Here is a 21,809-nt window from a genome sequence, read left to right as displayed (position 1 = left end):
ACATTGGTTCATTGTTATTATAAAGTGTGTGCACTTATCTGCATTTTGCAACAACTGTGAAAGGAAGTGGCAAATCAGAAGTTGTAACTATCCTTTTTATAACAGCTTTTTTACAGTGGCTTTAAATATAGCAAATCCAGTCAGATTATAGGAACTGGAATTATTCGTTTTATAATTTACTATTTGTGAGTAAATGCTTTGTAATGGGAAAAAAACTAGAATTTTCCATTGTGTTTTGTTGGCTTGCTCAGAGCTGCTGTGGAGGAGAACGCCTACAACCGTTTGAAGAAAGTGGTCAAATGGTACATTTCCGGATTCTACAAGAAGCCAAAGGTAAAAACACACATTTCTTTCAAGTGTGACTGACATGTCCTGAATCTATCATTTGACGTCATATTTTCGTATGTCAATGTCAGGGTTTAAAGAAACCGTACAACCCCATTATTGGAGAAACATTTCGTTGTGTGTGGCTCCACAACAAGACAAACAGCAAAACCTTCTACATCGCAGAACAGGTGCGGCAATATTATTCATTTTTATTCTATGTATTTTGTCTTAAACCTTGCAACTTTAGGATAATGGACTCAATGTGTCTGTTTTCCTCTAGGTGTCCCATCATCCCCCTGTCTCAGCGTTTTATGTCAGTAACAGGAAGGACGGCTTTTGTCTCAGTGGCAGCATTCTGGCCAAGTCCAAGTTTTACGGTGAGACATGAGATGCAGTGACAATAAATACAGTATAACCATAAATACATTTTGTTTAAACTGTCAGCACATGCACACATGAACAAGAATTGTGTTTGTGTGTTTCAGGAAACTCTCTGTCGGCAATCTTGGACGGTGAAGCCAGACTGACATTTCTCAACAGAGGAGAAGACTATGTGATGAACATGCCCTACGCTCACTGCAAAGGTTTGTCTGCTCACACAAACATACACACACACACACACACTATTAAAACTCAAACACCCTCATACTGCACAACTAACACCCTGTCCTCATTGTCTTCTGTAGGAACACATCTAGGTATGTTTGCTTTCGTCTAGTAATATTTAAGGACTAGTTATGTGCAGTATCCCATTTAGAATTTGAATATAGTTAGCATATGACATTTTGGTAGCACTTTATAAGAATCAATCTTAAATAGATAACATTAATAATATATTATAACATTAAAAAAGCATATAATGCTTAACAGGTCATAATGTAACCCCCATTCCCCCCACCCCCAAATTTTACAATTCTGTCATCATTTACCCACCCTGATGTTGTTCCAAACACAGGAGGAGATGTTAAGCAGAATGTTAGTCTCAGTCACCATTTACTTTCATTGCATTTTATTTCCATTCAGTGAAAATGGTGACTAAGGCTGTCATTCTGTTTAACATCTAATTTTGTATTCCACTGAATAAAGAAAGTCAAATGCATTTGGAATGACATGATGGTGAGTAAAAAAATGAATTATTTTTAAATTTTCGGGTGGACTGGCACTTTGATGTACATTATAAATATGAAAGTGATTTATACATTCCTACATATTGAATATACTGTACATGATCTACTGATCTGATAAACATAATATGATATTTGTAAATTATGTATATAAAGTGTTACCAAAGTTTTGTTAGCACTAGGGCTGTCGATTTAGCACGTTAATTCAGTGTTATTAATTATATTAAAAATAACACAATTAATCATGTCGCTGAACCATAATAAGGAATATTCCTTCCATCAGAGCAATTTAAGCTTGAAGTACCACCTGTTTTCAGCAGGGGACAGTAAGCGCAACTCCAGTTGTACAGAGAACAAACCACACTCAGGCTTGACAGCAGCGGCAGCACAAGATGAGGACGTGCTCCTGCATTCAAACACAGCTGAACAGAGCGCAATTCTGAATGCAGGAATCTCATGACTTGTATTTCTGTTTCAGACTTCGTTTAACTTGACAAACCGACATAAAAACTTCATGACACAATGCAACCAAAGTGAGACATTCTAAAAGCATCCGTCTGATGCATGTGCACATTGATGCCTCCTTAGAAAAGCCCTTATAATAAATCTGTCTCGGACAGATTGACAAATTCAGTTGCAAAATGGATTGCTGTGGACTGTAGGCCAATGATAGGCTGATGTTCAATAATATGGAAATAAACATTATATTGACTTATAAATCAAAGCTTTACTCGTCTGCCACAATAATGTAATGCTTATTAATTTGAATTAAAATGAAATATTAATGATCTGAAATATTATTTTTATAATATATATTATATCTATATTAATCTAAAAAATAACTATTTAATAATTATATATTAAATTATTGTTATTTGAGGGGCTTTCTCAGCAAATGTTTATTATAACCGATTAATTGCGATTAATTTGTTTAATCAATCGGCATATTATGTAATTAATTCGATTAAAAACTTTAATCGATTGACAGCCCTATTTATCACCCTTTACCGTGCAGCCAAGGTCTAGCTTAGCAAGCGTTGTGTATTCTCGGCTGTCTGTCAAGTAACGTGATTTGTGCACTGTTTTTTTGGGGGGTTTTTGGTCACTTTGGTAAAAAATCATCCATGCATACACAAACACACATTTAGATACAATATTCGCTCATCCAAATAAACAGACACATTTTCTCTGTCTCCCTGTGTGCAGGTATTCTGTATGGTACTATGACTCTAGAGTTGGGCGGTCAGATCACCATCGCCTGTGAGAAGACGGGCTACAGCGCTCAACTGGAGTTCAAACTCAAGGTCTGTGTGTTTTGTGCTAATATAAGTTTATTTAAGCTGTTGTGACATTTAGAACAACAGTGGGAGTCAGAGAGAAAGGCCACAACACATCTAACCAAATGCCAAACTGATAACTGCACTCTGACTGTACCAAACAAAAAGCATCTCGGGAAGGATGCCTTGTAGAGGTAGACCGATATATCAGTTTGACCGATTAATCTGTGCCGATTGTTGCTTTTTTGAACTATCGTAATCAGCAAAAATCTTTTTGCTGATGTTTTTTATTTTTTTATTATTCCTCTGTGTTCCTCAGTTCACTGACAGTATTAATCCATATTTTTATCCTCACTTCAATGCATACTTTGTTATTTTGTTTACATAAATCAAGTGTTCTTAATTGAAGTGAGAGCATGCAAAGACAAATTTGACTATGTGGGTACGTGCCCCGTCAGCACATACATCGTGTCTCCAACTTCATATGAATAATAATAAAAAAACTCATCTGGTGAAATAACACTCTTTTGTCTCATTATTTTTGTATTTTTCATTTGTATGATTGTGATGTTTCTGTCTTCTCTCTTAGCCGTTTCTCGGCAGCAGTGACAGCGTGAATCAGATCAGCGGAAAGATCAAACTTGGGAAAGAGGTGCTGGCCACACTGGAGGGGCATTGGGTGAGTTCTGCATGTCTGTGTTTATTATAGTCATAACCGCAGACAGATCGCCCACAGGCTGTCTGAAGTTGCCTGTAAAGGTTACATTAAAAAAGGCAAAGTGTTTGGTCACTTTAAATGCAAGTCGGACGGTCTCTTCCTGTCTAAGTGGGTGGTTCTTGGTCACAGTAAACTGCAAAGTGGATCAGGTTTGTAATGAATAGTCGAAAGTTTGGCAATATGATTATGCATGAAGGAAAGTTAACTTTTATCTCTTTGATATGTCAGAGTGTCATCAGTATTGTTTAGGCGTGTGTTTTGTTTATAGGACAGTGAAATCTTCATTAACGATAAGAAGACGGGCGAGGTGGAGATGTTTTGGAACCCGACGCCCGAGCTGAGACAGAGCAGACTGACCTGCTGTACTGTACCGTCAGAGGAACAGGGCAAGTTTGAGTCCGAAAGGTAACGCAACTCATTACATGATCACTTACATGAGAAATAACCTCTCAAAATAAAATGTGTATGCGTCATGTGATCTGTGTCACTGCATGTTGATGTCAGGCAAACTGGAGATGTCATTGTTGAAGATTGGAGAGGTTTCCCACAGTCATGGAGAACCTGAAAATATCAGGGAATTAGAAAATTATGATTTACAGGCCTGAAAAACATAATGAATGTAGGTTTTTCTAGTTATGCTCAGCTGAAATATTTCAGTGCCTAGAAATTGATTTTGTGAGCTCTGTGTGCATGCAATCTCTGTAAAATTACATTTAAAAATCCTTATTCAGTTTTTGCGAGCACCAGGAAAAATAATGGAATTTCGCTAGTCAAAATGTGTGGAAATCCTGATCTAAGCTGGTTACCAAAATGTCACAGGTTTGAGATCGAGATTCAAAAGTTGTGCCACTTTTGCGCATGGTATTTCAGCACAAATACCTGCGTCTTATTTACACAATCTAGTTTAAACAGGCGCAATCAGTGCTGAAATTGCTCTTCATCTTGAGTTTTTAAAATAAGTCGTTGTCATTCCACGCAAACACGCCTCCTTTCTATGTACATTGGGCTTATAGATTCAAAAATTGCCCCGTGCAATTTACATCGTGCTATTACCTCCAGATTAAAGCAGGCGGTAATAAGAATTCAATTTAAAATAGATGTTTGTGTACATTTTCTATCAGTCATATCAGCAGTAGTTCATCAAATAATGATCAAATGATGGTGAAGAGCGTTATTACCTAGCATATATCTAGATAGGCATTTAAATCAGAATTGCGCATGCAAATTGCGTTCAAAAGCGATTTTGTGGGTGCATTTACGCCGTTGTCTGATCTGCATGCTGCAAATTAAGCAAAATATGAAAATTATTGACCAAAACACTCTCTCTTTCGGTCAATCTTCAGGTTGTGGCAGCATGTGACACGGGCCATAAATAACAAGGACCAAACGGAGGCGACCAATGAGAAGTTCATCCTGGAGGAGGCTCAGAGGAAGGCGGCTCGCGAGCGCAAGATGAAATGTGAGGAGTGGACGCCCCTTTTGTTCGAACAAGACCCTGCCACCGGAGAGTGGCATTACCGATACGCTGAGTAAGTCAAACACTCTGATACGACATCAGATCACTCAACAAATAGAAGTTTTTATGTGGCGTCTGTGATTAATGTTATTGTAATATTATATGATATAAATAAAAATAGATTTTTCTGTGATTAAATCAAACACATAAATAAACGTACTTTATACTTTGTGTCAAAGAACTTGCAAGAAATGGGTTACTCATCTTTATTTTAATTAATTAAAAATGTGCATGTTAAAATGTTCAGTGTTTTTTGCAATTAGAGTTAATTAGACACATTTTACAGGTCTAAATCTTTGATGCAAGTATGTGATTACATGCCATAAAATCAGTGGACATGCTGTAATTAAAAGTTGGGCAAAATCTTCTGCCATTTCCCAGTGGACTTTTTTTTAATAATATGGTCAAATGGGCAGATTCAACTCATATCAAACTTTATTGGCAAGAGAAACTTAAGTGTACACTGCCAATGCATTATTAGACACTATACAGATATAAAACAAGCTGAATGCTGAAGTGTAATATCATAAAACTATTATTTTGTCTTTCCGCTGTTTAGTCTCTTTTGCGCACACTCTGGGTCTCTCTCGCACGGTTTCACTTTTAAAACCTTCAGTTAGTTGACCGTAAATGAGCGTTTTTGGGCAATGCAAAGAAATTCAGCAGCTTGCCCATATTGCTTCCACTCCTGGTTCACTGCTTGCGGGTGAAGTCTCCATTCTCCGTACAGTAAACCCGCTCTCGTGTTTATTATGCCCAGGACATGCGTCATGCGTAATGAATAGGCATGCACTGCTCTACAAAATCAGTTTCTGTGCTAGGATGTGCAGTCGAGTCGAGCGTGCACCTCCTGAAAATGTATATATGGCAATTTTAGCCACAGAAAGTGGGGAAAAACATTAGTGAATTTTCAGTAAGTGAAAAAAACGGATACTGCATTGATTGTGTTATTTTTTTTTATGCTTGAAACAGTCAACTCTTAATCGCAGAAATTAATGCTATAAATTTCCCAACCCTAAGTATAATATAATATAATATAATATAATTTAATATAATAGCTTTTCAGGTTTTCTGGGTGTAAATGTACTGTAAAATGGACCAAGACTAAAAACATTTTAAGTATTTGGAAATATTCTGATATTTCAAATATTATTTTTCCTAAATCCTATATCCCTATTTTTTATATTATTTTGACATAAATATGAATAGATGTCTTAAGGTGAATACAGCTTAAAAAGTATGAACATTTGGGAGCCTGGGTAGCTCAGCAAGTAAAGACACTGACTATCACCCCTGGAGTCGTGAGTTCGAATCCAGGGTGTGCTGAGTGACTCCAGCCAGGTCTCCTAAGCAACCAAATTGGCCCGGTTGCTAGAGAGGGTAGAGTCACATGGGGTAACCTCCTCGTGGTCACTATAATGTGCGCACATTATCGGTGAGTTGTGTGTGGATGCCGCGGAGAATAGCGTGAAGCCTCCACACGTGATATTTCTCCACGGTAACGTGCTCAAGTCACGTGATAAGATGCACGGGTTGACGATCTCAGACGCGGAGGCAACTGAGATTTGTCCTCCGCCACCCGGATTGAGGCGAGTCACTACGCCACCACGAGGACTTAGAGCGTTTGGGCATTCCAAATTGGGGAGAAAAGGGGAAAAAAAATCAAATAGAATATGTATGACAATTAATCGTCATTGTCGCAATTATTTTTTGAGAATTAATCGTCAGCCAAATTTCATAATCATGACAGCCCTAAAAGTTCAGGAGATGAAATATGTTGTTAAGAAGTGACACTTCATAATGAATGATCAGACTATGTTTATTCAGTAAATCTAACGAGAAACTTTGAGATAATATAGATCCTCTTCTACACACCCTCTTATATAAAGAAATTGTATTTAAAAAATGTTTTACATATTATGAATTAAGCATAATGTGAAATACTTAAATACTTCACATAATAATGTTGATTATTTAATGATTACTCAATTCAGTTTGATGGAAATTTGTCATCTAATTGAAATGTGTCTAGATATCTTTTTTAAAACATCCTCCCTTATATAAGAGGGTGTACAGAAGCTTTGTGTGTGTGTGTGTCTGTGTGTGTATCAGTATCAGAAGAGGCTTTTAAAACTTAATATTTTCAAAATAAAACATACCTTTTTATTTTATGCTTTATGTACTGAAAACAATTTGTTTTGATGCTGTATGCCTTCAACTGACTCTCACACAGACAGTTGTGTTGTACTGCGACCTCCTGGACAGGAAGTGCATTGCGCCATAGCCTGTTTACTGTGAGGCTGGTGTGTTTCTGTGTTCTAGCACGCGTCCATGGGACCCGCTCAACGATCTGATTCAGTTCGAGAAAGATGGCTGCATTCAGACCAAAGTGCGCCACAGGACGCCTATGGTACGTTCAGCCAGTGTAGTTAGTCTCAGTACCCAGCAGGGCTCCCGGAGGGACAATTACCTGAGCCAGGTACGTTCCCACCTCTCAAACCCTCCCACCTACCCACAGTCCTTCTCTCTGCTTCCATCTTATCATCGCCGCCTGCGCTCTGTCCATTCTCCAAACGCCCAATCACCATACTGCCAAGCAACCAATCATCTGGCTGTCTGAACTGGTCACATGACCACTCTGCCTCATCTTCAACTTCCTTTTTTGGTTTTGATGTGCTCTTTGGCAGCTGACACACTTGCATGCCTGACCTATTTGTGTGTGCATGTACTTTTCAGAAATTACTGAAAAATGTATTTATAATTAAAAATATCATAGCTGCATTTTAAAAGTGAAGATGTATAAAATGTTCTGCTTTTGTTTGCGTGTGTGTGTTTAGGTGACGGGACCAAAACGAAAACATAAGAGCGACAAACCAAAAAGTCCAGAAAGTGGCTGCTCGTCTCCAGAACCGGACCAACAGGACTCGTCTGGCAGCGAGAGTACGTCACGCACACTGTATTCAAAATAAAATTAGTTTGTATTAGTATTACAATTTAGTGCAAAAGGGGCTGCTTACACCAAACACGTCGTTGCGTTAAAAGTTGATGGGCTCTATTTTCATGAGAGTGCTAATTCTAAGCGCAATTTTCGTACCAGAACAGAGCGCAAGTGGCCATGAGTGTTTGCGCTATCTGTGGGTGTATGCACGCAGACTGTGGGTGTATTGTGTGTTAATGAAGTGATGCAAAGTGCAATTTGCTATTTTCCTGAGAAATTGGTCACTGGCTAAGACATTTCAGAAGCACGTCTAATCTCAGCGCAAAGTTTAAACTCAGTTCTGCATTTGCAGTTTGGAGATTCCACCAGCAGGTGGTGATAAAGTTCATGTCCAAACTCTGAAAATATAGTGGAACATCAAATTATGACAATCACAGTTGTAGCCATTTTATGAAACTAAAATGTATAAGATTTGTGTAAAACTTTCTAGAGGTCATGGTTTATTTTTCAGTTATTATCATAATTTTGTGTTTATATTTACAGTTGTATTTATTATACAATTTGTATTGGTATTTTTCCACCTGTTGCAATTTCGCCAAATCCACTTGCGCCTAGACTTAGCGCATGCTTGCATGAAAATACCAAACTTAATGGCCATGCACACTGACTTTGCACGTATGACTTAGGGCATAGCGATGTGCTTAGCGTTCTTAAAATAGACCCGATGTCTAAAAAACACGGTGCTCTTGTGCTAGATGCTGAAAAACAAAGACATCTGTCTAGTGCATGTTTACATTGAAAATCAGTTGCACATGTGTTCCGTGTGAAGTTTGTGAGTTTTTACACTCAAGCACCACTCACATTTTATTCTAAATATATAATGTATTTAACAATGTTTTGTTACATCATCTTTGTTTCAGGGCACAAAAGCAAACACAACAGCCGCCTGAGAAAGAAAACAACAGATTTAAGTGAAATCCAAAGTGCCATTGAGTCGATCAGACAAACCCAGGAGGATATTAACAGGTTTTTAACACACTGCATGTGAAAATACTCATTTCTCTTTTCATAACGACAAACTAAATTTCAAAATTATTATTAACATGTCTGTGATCCATGTGATCGTTCAGGAGTGTGACTGCTCTGAGGAGTCGAGTGGCGAGTCAGTCAGCGGCGGAAAGCTCGTTTCTCACGCACAGAGACTTCGCCATCATCCTCTTCCTCATCGTCCTCCAGGTTTTCCTCAACTTCATCTTTAAATAACGCCACAAACTGCCGAGACCCTCCCTAGTCCAGCTGTCTTCAAACCTTCGGCTCGACAGTCGAGGAAATCTACCCGGAAACAAACTCTCCATCCTTTTATCACTCCAGTCCTTCCCCTCATCCTCACAACATATTCGGTTTTTATTTGTTGTTTTTATATGAATTTGTGTTGTGATCGCTGCAAAAGGACAGCCATGCTGGCTCATCTTGAGGAGAAATGCACTGTGGGATGTTTAGGAAACAACTGTTTACTTTTATTGTTCAAAAAGAGGACAATCACAGTAGCCCCCCAAATCATTGTTTTAAAATGTTTATTTTATATTTTTCACCCTCTTTGAGCACCCACAGATGTATTGGAGGATATCAGTAAAGCTACAAACCTTATGGATGAATCTCATCTGTTAAGAACATGTTCGGGTTATATTTCATCCCAAAATGTAAAAAAAATTTAAGCCATTTTTTTAATATAATTAAGCGCATTTTACCACCAAATCGCATTCTCATTACGCAAAAAAAAAAAAATTATTTAAATAAAATACAAATAAAATAATTATTATTATTTAAAGTGTAAAGTATTTATACATTATAGCAGTATTTGTTTTACTGCCTTTAATTTATGCTAATTTAAATAAAATAAAAAATTATTGTACTAATGAGAATCTAATTAGAATCACCATTGTAAAATAACGTTAATTACAAAAAACTAATTTCAACGTATTTCAGCAGTGAGTATTTTCTCAAAAATGTGCTTGGTTGCCATGAAAATAGTTTCACATTGCAAAAAATCTTTGATGATTTTTGGGGTGAAATGTGACCCGAACATTTTCTTTTTTATTATTTTTTTATTTTATTTTTTTTTGGTGAGATTCGCCCAAATATAAAGCTTAAAAAGGGTTCAGCATCGCGGATGTTACTGATATTTTATTGCAACTTTATTAAATGAATGAGGGACGTTGTGAGCTGAGGTCAATTTTGTATTATTTAAAAGCATTTTGGGAACAATTTCATGAACTAGGAATCTTAATTTTAATACCAGTTCGTGGATTCAACATTTCACACGTTCTTAAGTCGTGATTGTTTAATTTATTTGAACTGTTTATGATAACGAGGCGTGTACAGTATGCAGAGCATCATTCATCGCATTCAATATTACTATGAAGAAAGTAGTAGATGTAGGCATGTAGCAGGAAATACTGTTGCGTACTTTTGTAGTTGCTAGACCTCGTCTGCCACTATTACGCCAGACTAGATGTACATTTACAAAGCCAAATAGTCTAAGAGTAGAATAGAGTATTAACTTCACATCTGTACATAGTAAATAATCGATATCCTTTTTTATATCTAGAGAAATGTGTGTTTCATAGCCCACGTGTCTTTGTTCTGTGGGTGTTTGTTTGGTCACCTGATAACTTGCACATGCCTGGTCAGATGTTTGAATGTGCTCATGTGAATAATAACTACTAAAAAACAATGTGCCTTTATAAGCAGGTCTTGAAGTGAAAGACGGGCCGGAGTTTAAGGGATTGAGCCTGACTGTTTAATTTCTACCATATTTCTTGTTTGTTGTTTTCTCTTTTCGAATACAAATGTGCCATATTGAGTCTGTTTCGAGCTCGGTGTATCATAGTGTCGCCCACTGTGAATTGTGTCCACAAACACACTTTTTAGTTTTCGTCCGAGAGCTAAAACCTGCCATGGATGTCGTCTCTGTTTATATCCCAAACAAGGCACCAAACCAGGGATCAACGTCAGATGTGATATCTGTTCTTCACCATGTTGCACACTTTAAGCTTCTAGTTTTGTTCATTGTTCATTTTGTTCTTTCATTGTTCAACATGTGTTCTCATTTGAGAACCGTTTTTACTCCAGGTGATCCGAGTGGTTTTTGTTGTGGATAACTGTCACACCAGAGAGCATCTCCTACACCTTTGTCTATGTACAGATGATGCTTTATTTGTATTACAATAACTTCCTGTGAGTTTGTCACCTGTGACACATCACCAAATAAATGGAAAACTGTCTTTCTGGCCTCTCTTTGTCTTTTGCATATGTGAACATTAATTAATGTGTTATCAAGTTCCTGTTTTCATTGGGATTAATTTTAGCTAATTAGTTAAATCGGACGGTTCATTTGTATTAAAACGGTTTAAAACAAATGATTTGCAACCATGTCCTTGCGCTGAATTTTATGTAATTGGTGTTTATCAGGGTTTTTTTCTTCAGAATATGCTGTTTATTGTTCCAACATTGTTAACAACCATAGTGTTGCCAATATTAATAATAACTTTAATGGTGACAATTGTTCCCATTTTACAGTTTTACCAGAGCCCTTCTAGTGTAGCTTCTAAGCTTAGCCTAAAATAGCATAACGCTTAAGAGAGACATTCTATGGCGGTACTGTCGAGGAGACAAGAGGCCGTTCTTTTGAATGGATGTCTATGGAGGAGATGCTTCAGTGTGCTGAATAAACTGCTTTTGTGAGGAAACAGCTCATCACTTAATGAATTGACTGCTTTTAAACTAATCTTCAACGTGTTTTACACTAAACAATCCTTTTGGAATTAACCACTTGTGGAGTTTACAATGATACATTTATGTTTTATAAGAGAAGTCACAGACGGTTTTGCGGCAGGTAGGCGTCACTTTACGGCTCTCCCCATTCATTTGTAAGGTATCCGCAAACGGTTAATTACTGTCGTAAGACACTAGTTGACCGTTACGCTTTATTATTTAACATATTAAAAGAATCTTTGGTTTTACTCCTAAACAAAGTCATGGGTGATTCCAAAGTTTTGCGAATCGGTTCGATCGAGTTATTAAAAAGAATCGGTACAAAAGAAAGCTTCTTTCGCGAATCGGGCATCACTATTAGCGGCACGCAAAAATATATTTTACTTGAGTTGGAGTTTGTGATGAGAAAGAAAGGTGCCATGAAATAATAAAAAGACAATAAATAGACAACACGTCTTTCTTTTGACGGTTGGTCAAGATTTCGATCAAAGAACATATTTCAAATCAGCAATAAAATCTGACAACACTGGAATCATTAATTGTGCTTCTTTACCTCATATTACGTAAAAGAAAAAAACGCAATTTTCCCGGCTTGTATAGCTAATGCGCATGCGCGTTCTAGAGTTGATTGACAGGTGATGTCTGTATCTAAAAGGTGATTGGCTCTTTTACCAATAAGGCGGGACTTCCTTTCTACATCCGTTGACCGTTGGGTGCTCAGAGCTTCTTGGTTGAGCGTTCCAATTTCTCCCATTCATTTTAATAGAAGTGGCCCGTCTCTGCTAAATAATCTCTGATTTACTCAAACAGCCTGAAGAGGGCGGTAGAAGACATGTAAACTTCAGTGTACTCTACGGGTATGATTGTTTTGTTGAAACATGCAGCATTAGCACACTCTAGTGGTGATTATTAGAATTACACGGCAAAAAAAAATCGCCTGTAATTATGAAAGATTCCTAAATCATACAACAAAAAGCATTTACCTCATTTGCCAAGATACTTCCCTTGATTAAATAATATTAATCAGTATTAATTAGTGATTCGTGTCAAAGAAAAAAATGAACTCCCTGATTCCACATCTGATTCCACTCGTCAGACACTCCATGAACTGGCTGACCTGGATGTGAAGCAGGACTAGGACAGACTGAAAACCACTGATCTAAACCAAAGCTCGTTACATACATTATTCTGATCTCTTTTAAATTAATTATCTTTTTTGATTAATTATTTTTGTTGTATAATGTGGTATTATGACGACCGGCGCTGCACTGATGCACTCTAAAGTGTAGTTCTCATATTCACCGCTAGAGTGTGCTGATGTCACTTTTAGGGTACAAAGTAGCGCCTTTAAAAAAATTGTGTTATTATTATTATTATTATTTTTTACTACAATGAATATCAGTTCAAACTAATAGATTATGTGTTGTATGATGTTAATTGTTGAATACAGTCGAGAGGGTCAAGACCTTCTAGGACAGGCCATATAGACATGCAATGTGTTTAAACTAGCTACTTTTCATGCCAGGTTTATTTTACGCTAAATACAATTTTAACTAACATATCTAGTAGGTCTCACCAAAAAAACATAGTAATAATGATGTTTGTCTTAGCAGATACTACTAATAAACATAAAACAATAGTATTTTGGCTAATACCACATGGTTACCATGGTAATGTTTTCTATGGTATGTCACCCAACAACAGTTATTTAGATGTTTTCTGAACTGTAACTCTTTTAAGAGCATTGCTTAAGTAATGGCTTTTGAAAAGTGACCACCACCAATAATGAATCATGTTTCTGAGTGTAATGTTGCCACAAGGACTGTGGATTCAAAGTGAAGTGGATTCCTAATTTAGAGCAGAATATAGATGGACTGTGAGAACAATGCCATTGTTTACTGCATATATTTGAAGTGTACAGTCAGTTTGTCTGTAATGAGATGAGTGTGTGAATGGCTTTAGTGCTGAGAGGACCAGAAAGAGAATGTACGCAGTTAATTGCCTCTCTGCTTTTGATTGCAGCAGAAACTGCTTGCATACAGAAACACACACACGGCGACTTATATCTGCAGCCTAACAGAGATGAAAGCCATAATGGATGCTGAGATCAAACAGCTAGCTTTCCATCCTGTTAAAAGACATTAATTAGTCATTTATTTTGGGTTTGGAAACATCATCTCGTCTTCTGGAAATTTGGAGCATTCCATCAAAAGAAAACTCTAAACTGCCTGGTTTAAATCTTGATGTGGCACTTGGGATGAGACATCTGCCATTTCTTTTCGGATTTGGCAAACAAACTGCTTTAGCAAAAGGCGTAGAATAAGTGTTGTATCCATTTCGATTATAAACTAACTAGAAAAGGAAAGTTTGGCAAGACAAACCTTCAGAGTTGGCTTGAAAAATCTTTGCCTTGAGGTTTAAAACAGGTTGATGTTTACATCTAGGCTTATAGGTTATACTGTATATGCCTTGTGTAGTTTGAATATTTTAGCAGTAGGTGGTTGCTAGGGTGCTCTTGGTGGTTGCTTGGAGATTTTTAGTTTTTAGGGTGATCTGAGTGGTTGCTAGGTGCTATTTAGGATGTTCTTTAAGGTGTTCTAGATGTTTTTTTTAGGATGTTCTTTAAGGTGTTCTAGATGTTTTTTTTAGGATGTTCTTTAAGGTGTTCTAGATGGGTTTTTTTGGATGTTCTTTAAGGTGTTCTAGGTGTTTTTTTTGGATGTTCTTTAAGGTGTTCTAGATGGGTTTTTTGGATGTTCTTTAAGGTGTTCTAGGTGTTTTTAGGGTGTTCTTTAAGGTGTTCTAGGTGGGGTTTTTGGGATGTTCTTTAAGGTGTTCTAGGTGTTTTTTTTTTTTGGATGTTCTTTAAGGTGTTCTAGGTGTTTTTTTTGGATGTTCTTTAAGGTGTTCTAGATGGGTTTTTTTGGATGTTCTTTAAGGTGTTCTAGGTGTTTTTAGGGTGTTCTTTAAGGTGTTCTAGGTGGGGTTTTTGGGATGTTCTTTAAGGTGTTCTAGATGTTTTTTTAGGATGTTCTTTAAGGTGTTCTAGGTGTTTTTTTTGGATGTTCTTTAAGGTGTTCTAGATGGGTTTTTTTGGATGTTCTTTAAGGTGTTCTAGGTGTTTTTTTTGGATGTTCTTTAAGGTGTTCTAGGTGTTTTTAGGGTGTTCTTTAAGGTGTTCTAGGTGGGGTTTTTGGGATGTTCTTTAAGGTGTTCTAGGTGTTTTTTTTGGATGTTCTTTAAGGTGTTCTAGATGGGTTTTTTTGGATGTTCTTTAAGGTGTTCTAGGTGTTTTTAGGGTGTTCTTTAAGGTTTTCTAGATGTTTTTTGGGATGTTCTTTAAGGTGTTCTAGGTGTTTTTTTAGGATGTTCTTTAAGGTGTTCTAGGTGTTTTTAGGCTGTTTTTTAGGGTGTTTAAGGTTTTCTAGGTGTTTTTAGGGTGTTCTTTAAGGTTTTCTAGATGTTTTTTTAGAGTGTTCTTTAAGGTGTTGGTGTTTTTTAGGGTGTTCTTTATGGTTTTCTAGGTGTTTTTTTTTAGAGTGTTCTTTAAGGTGTTGGTGTTTTTAAGGATATTCTTTAAGGTGTTCTAGGTGTTTTTAGGCTGTTTTTTAGGGTGTTCTTTAAGGTTTTCTAGGTGTTTTTAGGGTGTTTTTTTAGGGTGTTCTAGGTGTTTTTTTAGGATATTCTTTAAGGTGTTCTAGGTGTTTTTAGGATGTTCTTTAAGGTGTTCTAGGTGTTTTTTAGTGTGTTCTTTAAGGTGTTCTAGGTGTTTTTATGATGTTTTTTGGGGTGTTCTAGGTGTTTTTAATGTGTTTTTAGGATGTTCTTTAAGGTGTTCTAGGTAGTTTTTAGGATGTCCTTTAAGGTGTTCTATGTGTTTTTAGGTTGTTCTTTAAGGTGTTCTATGTGTTTTTAGGGTGTTGTTTAGGGTGTTTAAGGTTTTCTTGGTGTTTTTTAGGCTGTTCTTTAAGGTGTTCTGGGTGTTTTTTAGGAAGATCTTTAAAGTGTTCTAGGTGTTTTTTTGGGATGTTCTTTAAAGTGTTCTAGGTGTTTTTTAGGATGTTCTTTAAGGTGTTCTAGGTGTTTTTAGGGTGTTTTTTAGGGTGTTCTTTGAGGTTTTCTAGGTGTTTTTAGGGTGTTCTTTAGGGTGTTCTAGGTGTTTTTTTAGGGTGTTCTTTAAGGTGTTATAGGTGTTTTTTAGGATGTTCTTTAAGGTGTTCTATGTGTTTTTAGGGTGTTTTTTGGGGTGTTCTATGTGTTTTTTTTAGGGTGTTCTTTAAGGTGTTTAAGGTTTTCTAGGTGTTTTTATGGTGTTCTTTAAGGTGTTCTAGGTGTTTGTTAGGATGTTCTTTAAGGTGTTCTTGGTATTTTTCAGGGTGTTATTTAAGGTGTTCTAGCTGTTTTTTAGGATGTTCTTTAAGGTGTTCTGTCTGTTGTTAGGGTGTTTTTTTTAATGGTATTTAAGGTTTTCTAGGTGTTTTTTAGGGTGTTCTTTAAAGTGTTCTAGGTGTTTTTTTAGGAATTTCTTTAGTGTTCTAGGTGTTTTTTAGGATGTTCTTTAAGGTGTTCTAGGTGTTTTTAGGGTGTTTTTTTAGGGTGTTCTTTAAGGTTTTCTAGGTGTTTTTTAGGATGTTCTTTAGCTGTGTTTTTTAGGGTGTTCTAAAGGTGCTGTGTTCTTAGGGTCGGTGTTTTTAGGATGTTCTTAGGTGTCGGTTCTTTTAAGGGTGTAGTTCTTTAAGGTGTTCTAGGTGTTTGGCTGTTTTAGGAATTTCTTTAGGTCAAGTGTTCTAGGTGTTTTTTGGGGTGTTCTTTAAGGGTGTTCTTTAAGGTGTTTCTAGGTGTTTTTTAGTGTCTAGGTGCTGTTTTTTAGAGTGTTCTAGGTGTTTTTTTAGGGTGTTCTTTAAGGTGTTCTAGGTGTTTTTTAGGATGTTCTTTAAGGTGTTCTAGGTTCTTTTAGGGTGTTTTCTAGGTGTGTTTTTTTAGTGTTCTTTTAGGTGTTCTAGGTGTTTTTTAGGATGTTCTTTAAGGTTTTCTATGTGTTTTTTAGGATGTTCTTTAAGGTGTTCTAGGTGTTTTTTAGGATGTTCTTTAAGGTTTTCTAGGTGTTTTTAGGGTGTTTTTTAGGGTGTTCTTTAAGGTTTTCTAGATGTTTTTAAGGTGTTCTAGGCATTTATTAGGATATTCTTTAAGGTTTTCTAGGTGTTTTTTAGGGTGTTCTTTATGGTTTTCTAGGTGTTTTTTAGGATATTCTTTAAGCTGTTCTAGGTTCTTTTAGGGTATTTTTTAAGGTTTTGTAGGTGTTTTTTTTAGGATATTCTTTAAAGTTTTATATGTGTTTTTTAGGACGTTCTTTAAGGTGTTCTGGGTGTTTTTAGGATGTTCTTTAAGGTGTTCTAGGTTGTTTTAGGGTGTTTTCTAGGTGTGTTTTTTTTAGTGTTCTTTAAGGTGTTCTAGGTGTTTTTTAGGATGTTCTTTAAGGTGTTCTAGGTGTTTTTTAGGATATTCTTTAAGCTGTTCTAGGTTCTTTTAGGGTTTTTTTTAAGGTTTTGTAGGTGTTTTTTTTAGGATATTCTTTAAAGTTTTATATGTGTTTTTTAGGACGTTCTTTAAGGTGTTCTGGGTGTTTTTAGGATGTTCTTTAAGGTGTTCTAGGTTCTTTTAGGGTGTTTTCTAGGTGTGTTTTTTTAGTGTTCTTTAAGGTGTTCTAGGTGTTTTTTAGGATGTTCTTTAAGGTGTTCTAGGTGTTTTTTTAGGATGTTCTTTAAGGTGTTCTAGGTGTTTTTAGGCTGTTTTTTAGGGTGTTTAAGGTTTTCTAGGTGTTTTTAGGGTGTTCTTTAAGGTTTTCTAGATGTTTTTTTAGAGTGTTCTTTAAGGTGTTGGTGTTTTTTAGGGTGTTCTTTATGGTTTTCTAGGTGTTTTTTTTTAGAGTGTTCTTTAAGGTGTTGGTGTTTTTAAGGATATTCTTTAAGGTGTTCTAGGTGTTTTTAGGCTGTTTTTTAGGGTGTTCTTTAAGGTTTTCTAGGTGTTTTTAGGGTGTTTTTTTAGGGTGTTCTAGGTGTTTTTTTAGGATATTCTTTAAGGTGTTCTAGGTGTTTTTAGGATGTTCTTTAAGGTGTTCTAGGTGTTTTTTAGGATGTTCTTTAAGGTGTTCTAGGTGTTTTTAATGTGTTTTTTAGGATATTCTTTAAGGTGTTCTAGGTGTTTTTAGGATGTTCTTTAAGGTGTTCTAGGTGTTTTTTAGGATGTTCTTTAAGGTGTTCTAGGTGTTTTTAATGTGTTTTTTAGGATGTTCTTTAAGGTGTTCTAGGTATATTTTAGGATGTTCTTTAAGGTGTTCTAGGTGTTTTTAGGATGTTCTTTAAGGTGTTCTGTGTGATTTTAGGGTGTTCTTTAATGTGTTCTCTGTGTTTTTAGGGTGTTGTTTAGGGTGTTTAAGGTTTTCTAGGTGTTTTTAGGGTGTTCTTTAAGGTGTTCTGGGTGTTGTTTAGGAAGTTCTTTAAAGTGTTCTAGGTGTTATTCAGGGTGTTCTTTAAGGTGTTCTAACTGTTTTTTAGGATGTTCTTTAAGGTGTTCTAGATGTTTTTAGGGTGTTTTTTTTAGGGTGTTTAAGGTTTTCTAGGTGTTTTTTAGGGATGTTCTTTAGGTGTTTTTAGGGTGTTTTTTAGGGTGTTCTAGGTGTTTTTTAGTGTGTTCTTTAAGGTGTTCTAGGTGTTTTTATGATGTTTTTTGGGGTGTTCTAGGTGTTTTTAATGTGTTTTTAGGATGTTCTTTAAGGTGTTCTAGGTAGTTTTTAGGATGTCCTTTAAGGTGTTCTATGTGTTTTTAGGTTGTTCTTTAAGGTGTTCTATGTGTTTTTAGGGTGTTGTTTAGGGTGTTTAAGGTTTTCTTGGTGTTTTTTAGGCTGTTCTTTAAGGTGTTCTGGGTGTTTTTTAGGAAGATCTTTAAAGTGTTCTAGGTGTTTTTTTGGGATGTTCTTTAAAGTGTTCTAGGTGTTTTTTAGGATGTTCTTTAAGGTGTTCTAGGTGTTTTTAGGGTGTTTTTTAGGGTGTTCTTTGAGGTTTTCTAGGTGTTTTTAGGGTGTTCTTTAGGGTGTTCTAGGTGTTTTTTTAGGGTGTTCTTTAAGGTGTTATAGGTGTTTTTTAGGATGTTCTTTAAGGTGTTCTATGTGTTTTTAGGGTGTTTTTTGGGGTGTTCTATGTGTTTTTTTTAGGGTGTTCTTTAAGGTGTTTAAGGTTTTCTAGGTGTTTTTATGGTGTTCTTTAAGGTGTTCTAGGTGTTTGTTAGGATGTTCTTTAAGGTGTTCTTGGTATTTTTCAGGGTGTTATTTAAGGTGTTCTAGCTGTTTTTTAGGATGTTCTTTAAGGTGTTCTGTCTGTTGTTAGGGTGTTTTTTTTTAATGGTATTTAAGGTTTTCTAGGTGTTTTTTAGGGTGTTCGTTAAAGTGTTCTAGGTGTTTTTTTAGGAATTTCTTTAGTGTTCTAGGTGTTTTTTAGGATGTTCTTTAAGGTGTTCTAGGTGTTTTTAGGGTGTTTTTTTAGGGTGTTCTTTAAGGTTTTCTAGGTGTTTTTTTAGGATGTTCTATGTGTTTTTTAGGGTGTTTAAGGTTTTCTAGGTGTTTTTAGGGTGTTTTTTAGGATGTTCTATGTGTTTTTTAAGGTGTTCTTTAAGGTGTTCTAGGTGTTTTTTTAGGAATTTCTTTAAAGTGTTCTAGGTGTTTTTGGGGTGTTTTTAGGGTGTTCTTTAAGGTTTTCTAGGTGTTTTTAGGGTGTTTTTTTAGAGTGTTCTAGGTGTTTTTTAGGGTGTTCTTTAAGGTGTTCTAGGTGTTTTTTAGGATGTTCTTTAAGGTGTTCTATGTGTTTTTAGGGTGTTCTAGGTGTTTTTTAGGGTGTTCTGAGTAGTTTTTTAGGGTGTTCAACCGGATCTGAGTGGTTGCTAGATAGTTTATAGGGTGTTCTGTAAAGTGTTCTAGGTGGTTGCAAGGGTGCTCCGTGTAGTTTCTATATGGGTATTTAGGGTGTTCTAGGTAGTTTCTAGGATGCTTCTGGTGGTTGCTAGGATACTCTAGTCTAGGTGGTTTCTAGGTGGTTTACAGTGTTCAAGGTAGCTGTTAGGATGCTCTGGATGGTTGCTACAGTAGGTCGCTTTTAGGTTGTTCTAGATGGATGCTAGGGTGGTCTGGGTGGTTGCTAAGTGTTTTTTATGGTGTTCTAGGTGGTTGCTAGGGTGGTGGTTAGGTGTATTATAGGGTATTCTAGGTGGTTGCTAGGGTGCTCTGTTGTGGTTGCTAGGTGTATTATAGGGTGTTCAAGATAGATGCTAGGTTGGTCTGGGTGGTTGCTAAGTGGTTTTTAGGGCATTCTAGGTGGTTGCTAGAATGCTCTGGGTGGTTTCAGTGGGTTCTAGGTGGTTGCTAGAGTAGTTTTTGGGGGGTATTTTAGGTGGTTGCTTAGTGGTTTTTAGGGTGTCCAAGGTGGTTGCTGGGATGCTCTGGGTGGATGCTAGGTGGTTGCTAGGGTGCTGTGGGTGGTTTATAGGTGGTTTTAGAATTGTTGTAGGTGGTTGTCACGTCCATGTTTGGAGCACTCAGCTCATTGTCTCCAGTGCCACCGTTGCTAAGTTACAGTCTCCGGGAGCATCTTGAGATGTTGGGGCTGTTGTCTAATCCTGGAGGACATATGGAGACTTGAACCAGACAAAATCCACATGACACAGCTTGATAGAGCATGCCAGAGGAGAGCGTTTGGGGAAACACCCGATGCACAGCTTCCTGCGCGTGGTAAAGAGGAACACCCCCCATTGGAGGAGGAAAATGGAGCAGAGTTGTGATTATGCAGCCGCGTTATTATGTAAACGCATCACATACTGTCATAAATGCAATGCAGAAAACATGCAACTTTTGTCACATCCTTCACATTGCACTGATAAGTTAACTTAAATTAACTTTAATAAGTTAAATTGCACTCAGGGTTAACAAACAAATCTCTACCGGTTGACACACTTGTACTGTTGCACGATATATACGCCATACTGACATTTATCTTACAGTCCACACCTCATATCTTCTGTTCTTCCCTTTTTATCTGACATTGAATCTGACACTTTAGCAGAGGGATTCTCCTCCACAGAACACCCACATACATACCTTTTTAAAAAGCAAGAATGCCCGCAACAAACATAAAAGGGGTAACGGTATATCGTGCAGAATTTGCGCTGTCTCAGCAGAGGCTTTATCCACTGTGGAATCGCAACACATAAAAGAAGTGCTGCAGTCGAGCTCTCTTTCAGTGCAGGGATTAAAAAAGCATTACTATGCACGTCTGTCATACACACACACACACACACACACACACACACAATGGTGCTCGTTTGACCAGTGTTAACACTGCACTGATGCTTAGAGCGCATCTCACTTCATGCTTAATATCTTTTATTAAAGATGGATTCTGACTGTTCCATTTTACAGCGCTGAGCTCTTGTGATGTTATAAATAGCAGATGAGCTATATGAGGTCATTATTCGCTTTAGACTGCGGTACTCTCTATAGTCCAAGTTCAGTTCATGAGTTCACAGCGATTTGAAATGAGCAGGACGTGAAACAGAATCACTCTTCCATACTGGCTCAATTTTGTTCAACAAAAAAGAAGTTTGTTTCATGTTTGGAGTACATTTAGTTCATTCATTAGTATGTGTGGGTGACTAAAGCACAGTTACTGCAATCCTCACCTAATATTCGGCTAGCTTTTGGGGTGAAATGTCTGGATAAAATCAAAAGAAATTAAAGAAGATATTACATTTTGCTTAAAAGTAAAGTGTATACTTTATATGTTCAAATATCCCAGTGTCATTTGCAGATAAAATTACAAGGAAGACATTCATAAGTTGATTTCTCCAAAAACTGTAAACACTATGACTCTGTGGTGCTTTCAGATCATTACTTTGTTTGTTTAAATCACACAACAAGTCCGACACAGCAACAGTGACTCAACCAATGGCGTGAGTTGGGGGCGGGTCTATCTGTTTGTACTGTAGAACAAAGGCAAATGGGGAGTACTTGGGAAACCTGTTTGAAAACAATCATTATTTTTGCAATTTCCATAATGCAATTTTTTTTTTTTTTTATTACTCTAAAAATAAA

The 21,809-nt window shown here is 36.7% G+C and overlaps 1 protein-coding gene across 11 annotated transcripts in view; it reads left to right on the top strand.

The window, feature by feature from the left end:
* Positions 1-11,184, top strand: part of LOC127436512 (oxysterol-binding protein-related protein 8-like) — a 103,456-nt gene extending 92,272 nt beyond the window's left edge. For 9 of the 11 annotated variants that reach the window (XM_051690752.1, XM_051690744.1, XM_051690746.1 and 6 more), the window contains 12 exons: positions 252-333; positions 417-515; positions 608-704; positions 813-911; positions 2,658-2,755; positions 3,318-3,407; positions 3,715-3,851; positions 4,790-4,975; positions 7,285-7,441; positions 7,800-7,902; positions 8,821-8,926; positions 9,031-11,184. In XM_051690752.1, the coding sequence (XP_051546712.1) occupies positions 252-333; positions 417-515; positions 608-704; positions 813-911; positions 2,658-2,755; positions 3,318-3,407; positions 3,715-3,851; positions 4,790-4,975; positions 7,285-7,441; positions 7,800-7,902; positions 8,821-8,926; positions 9,031-9,163 (1,387 nt within the window). In that variant the 3' untranslated portion in view covers positions 9,164-11,184. The remainder of the gene's footprint in view (positions 1-251; positions 334-416; positions 516-607; positions 705-812; positions 912-2,657; positions 2,756-3,317; positions 3,408-3,714; positions 3,852-4,789; positions 4,976-7,284; positions 7,442-7,799; positions 7,903-8,820; positions 8,927-9,030) is intronic. The other 2 variants (XM_051690749.1, XM_051690754.1) reach the window with 1 other exon arrangement.
* Positions 11,185-21,809: the final 10,625 nt, after the last annotated feature.

This window comes from Myxocyprinus asiaticus, chromosome 47 (assembly GCF_019703515.2).
Source record: "Myxocyprinus asiaticus isolate MX2 ecotype Aquarium Trade chromosome 47, UBuf_Myxa_2, whole genome shotgun sequence".
Lineage (NCBI taxonomy): Eukaryota > Metazoa > Chordata > Actinopteri > Cypriniformes > Catostomidae > Myxocyprinus > Myxocyprinus asiaticus.
This window is presented reverse-complemented; position numbering and strand designations above follow the sequence as displayed.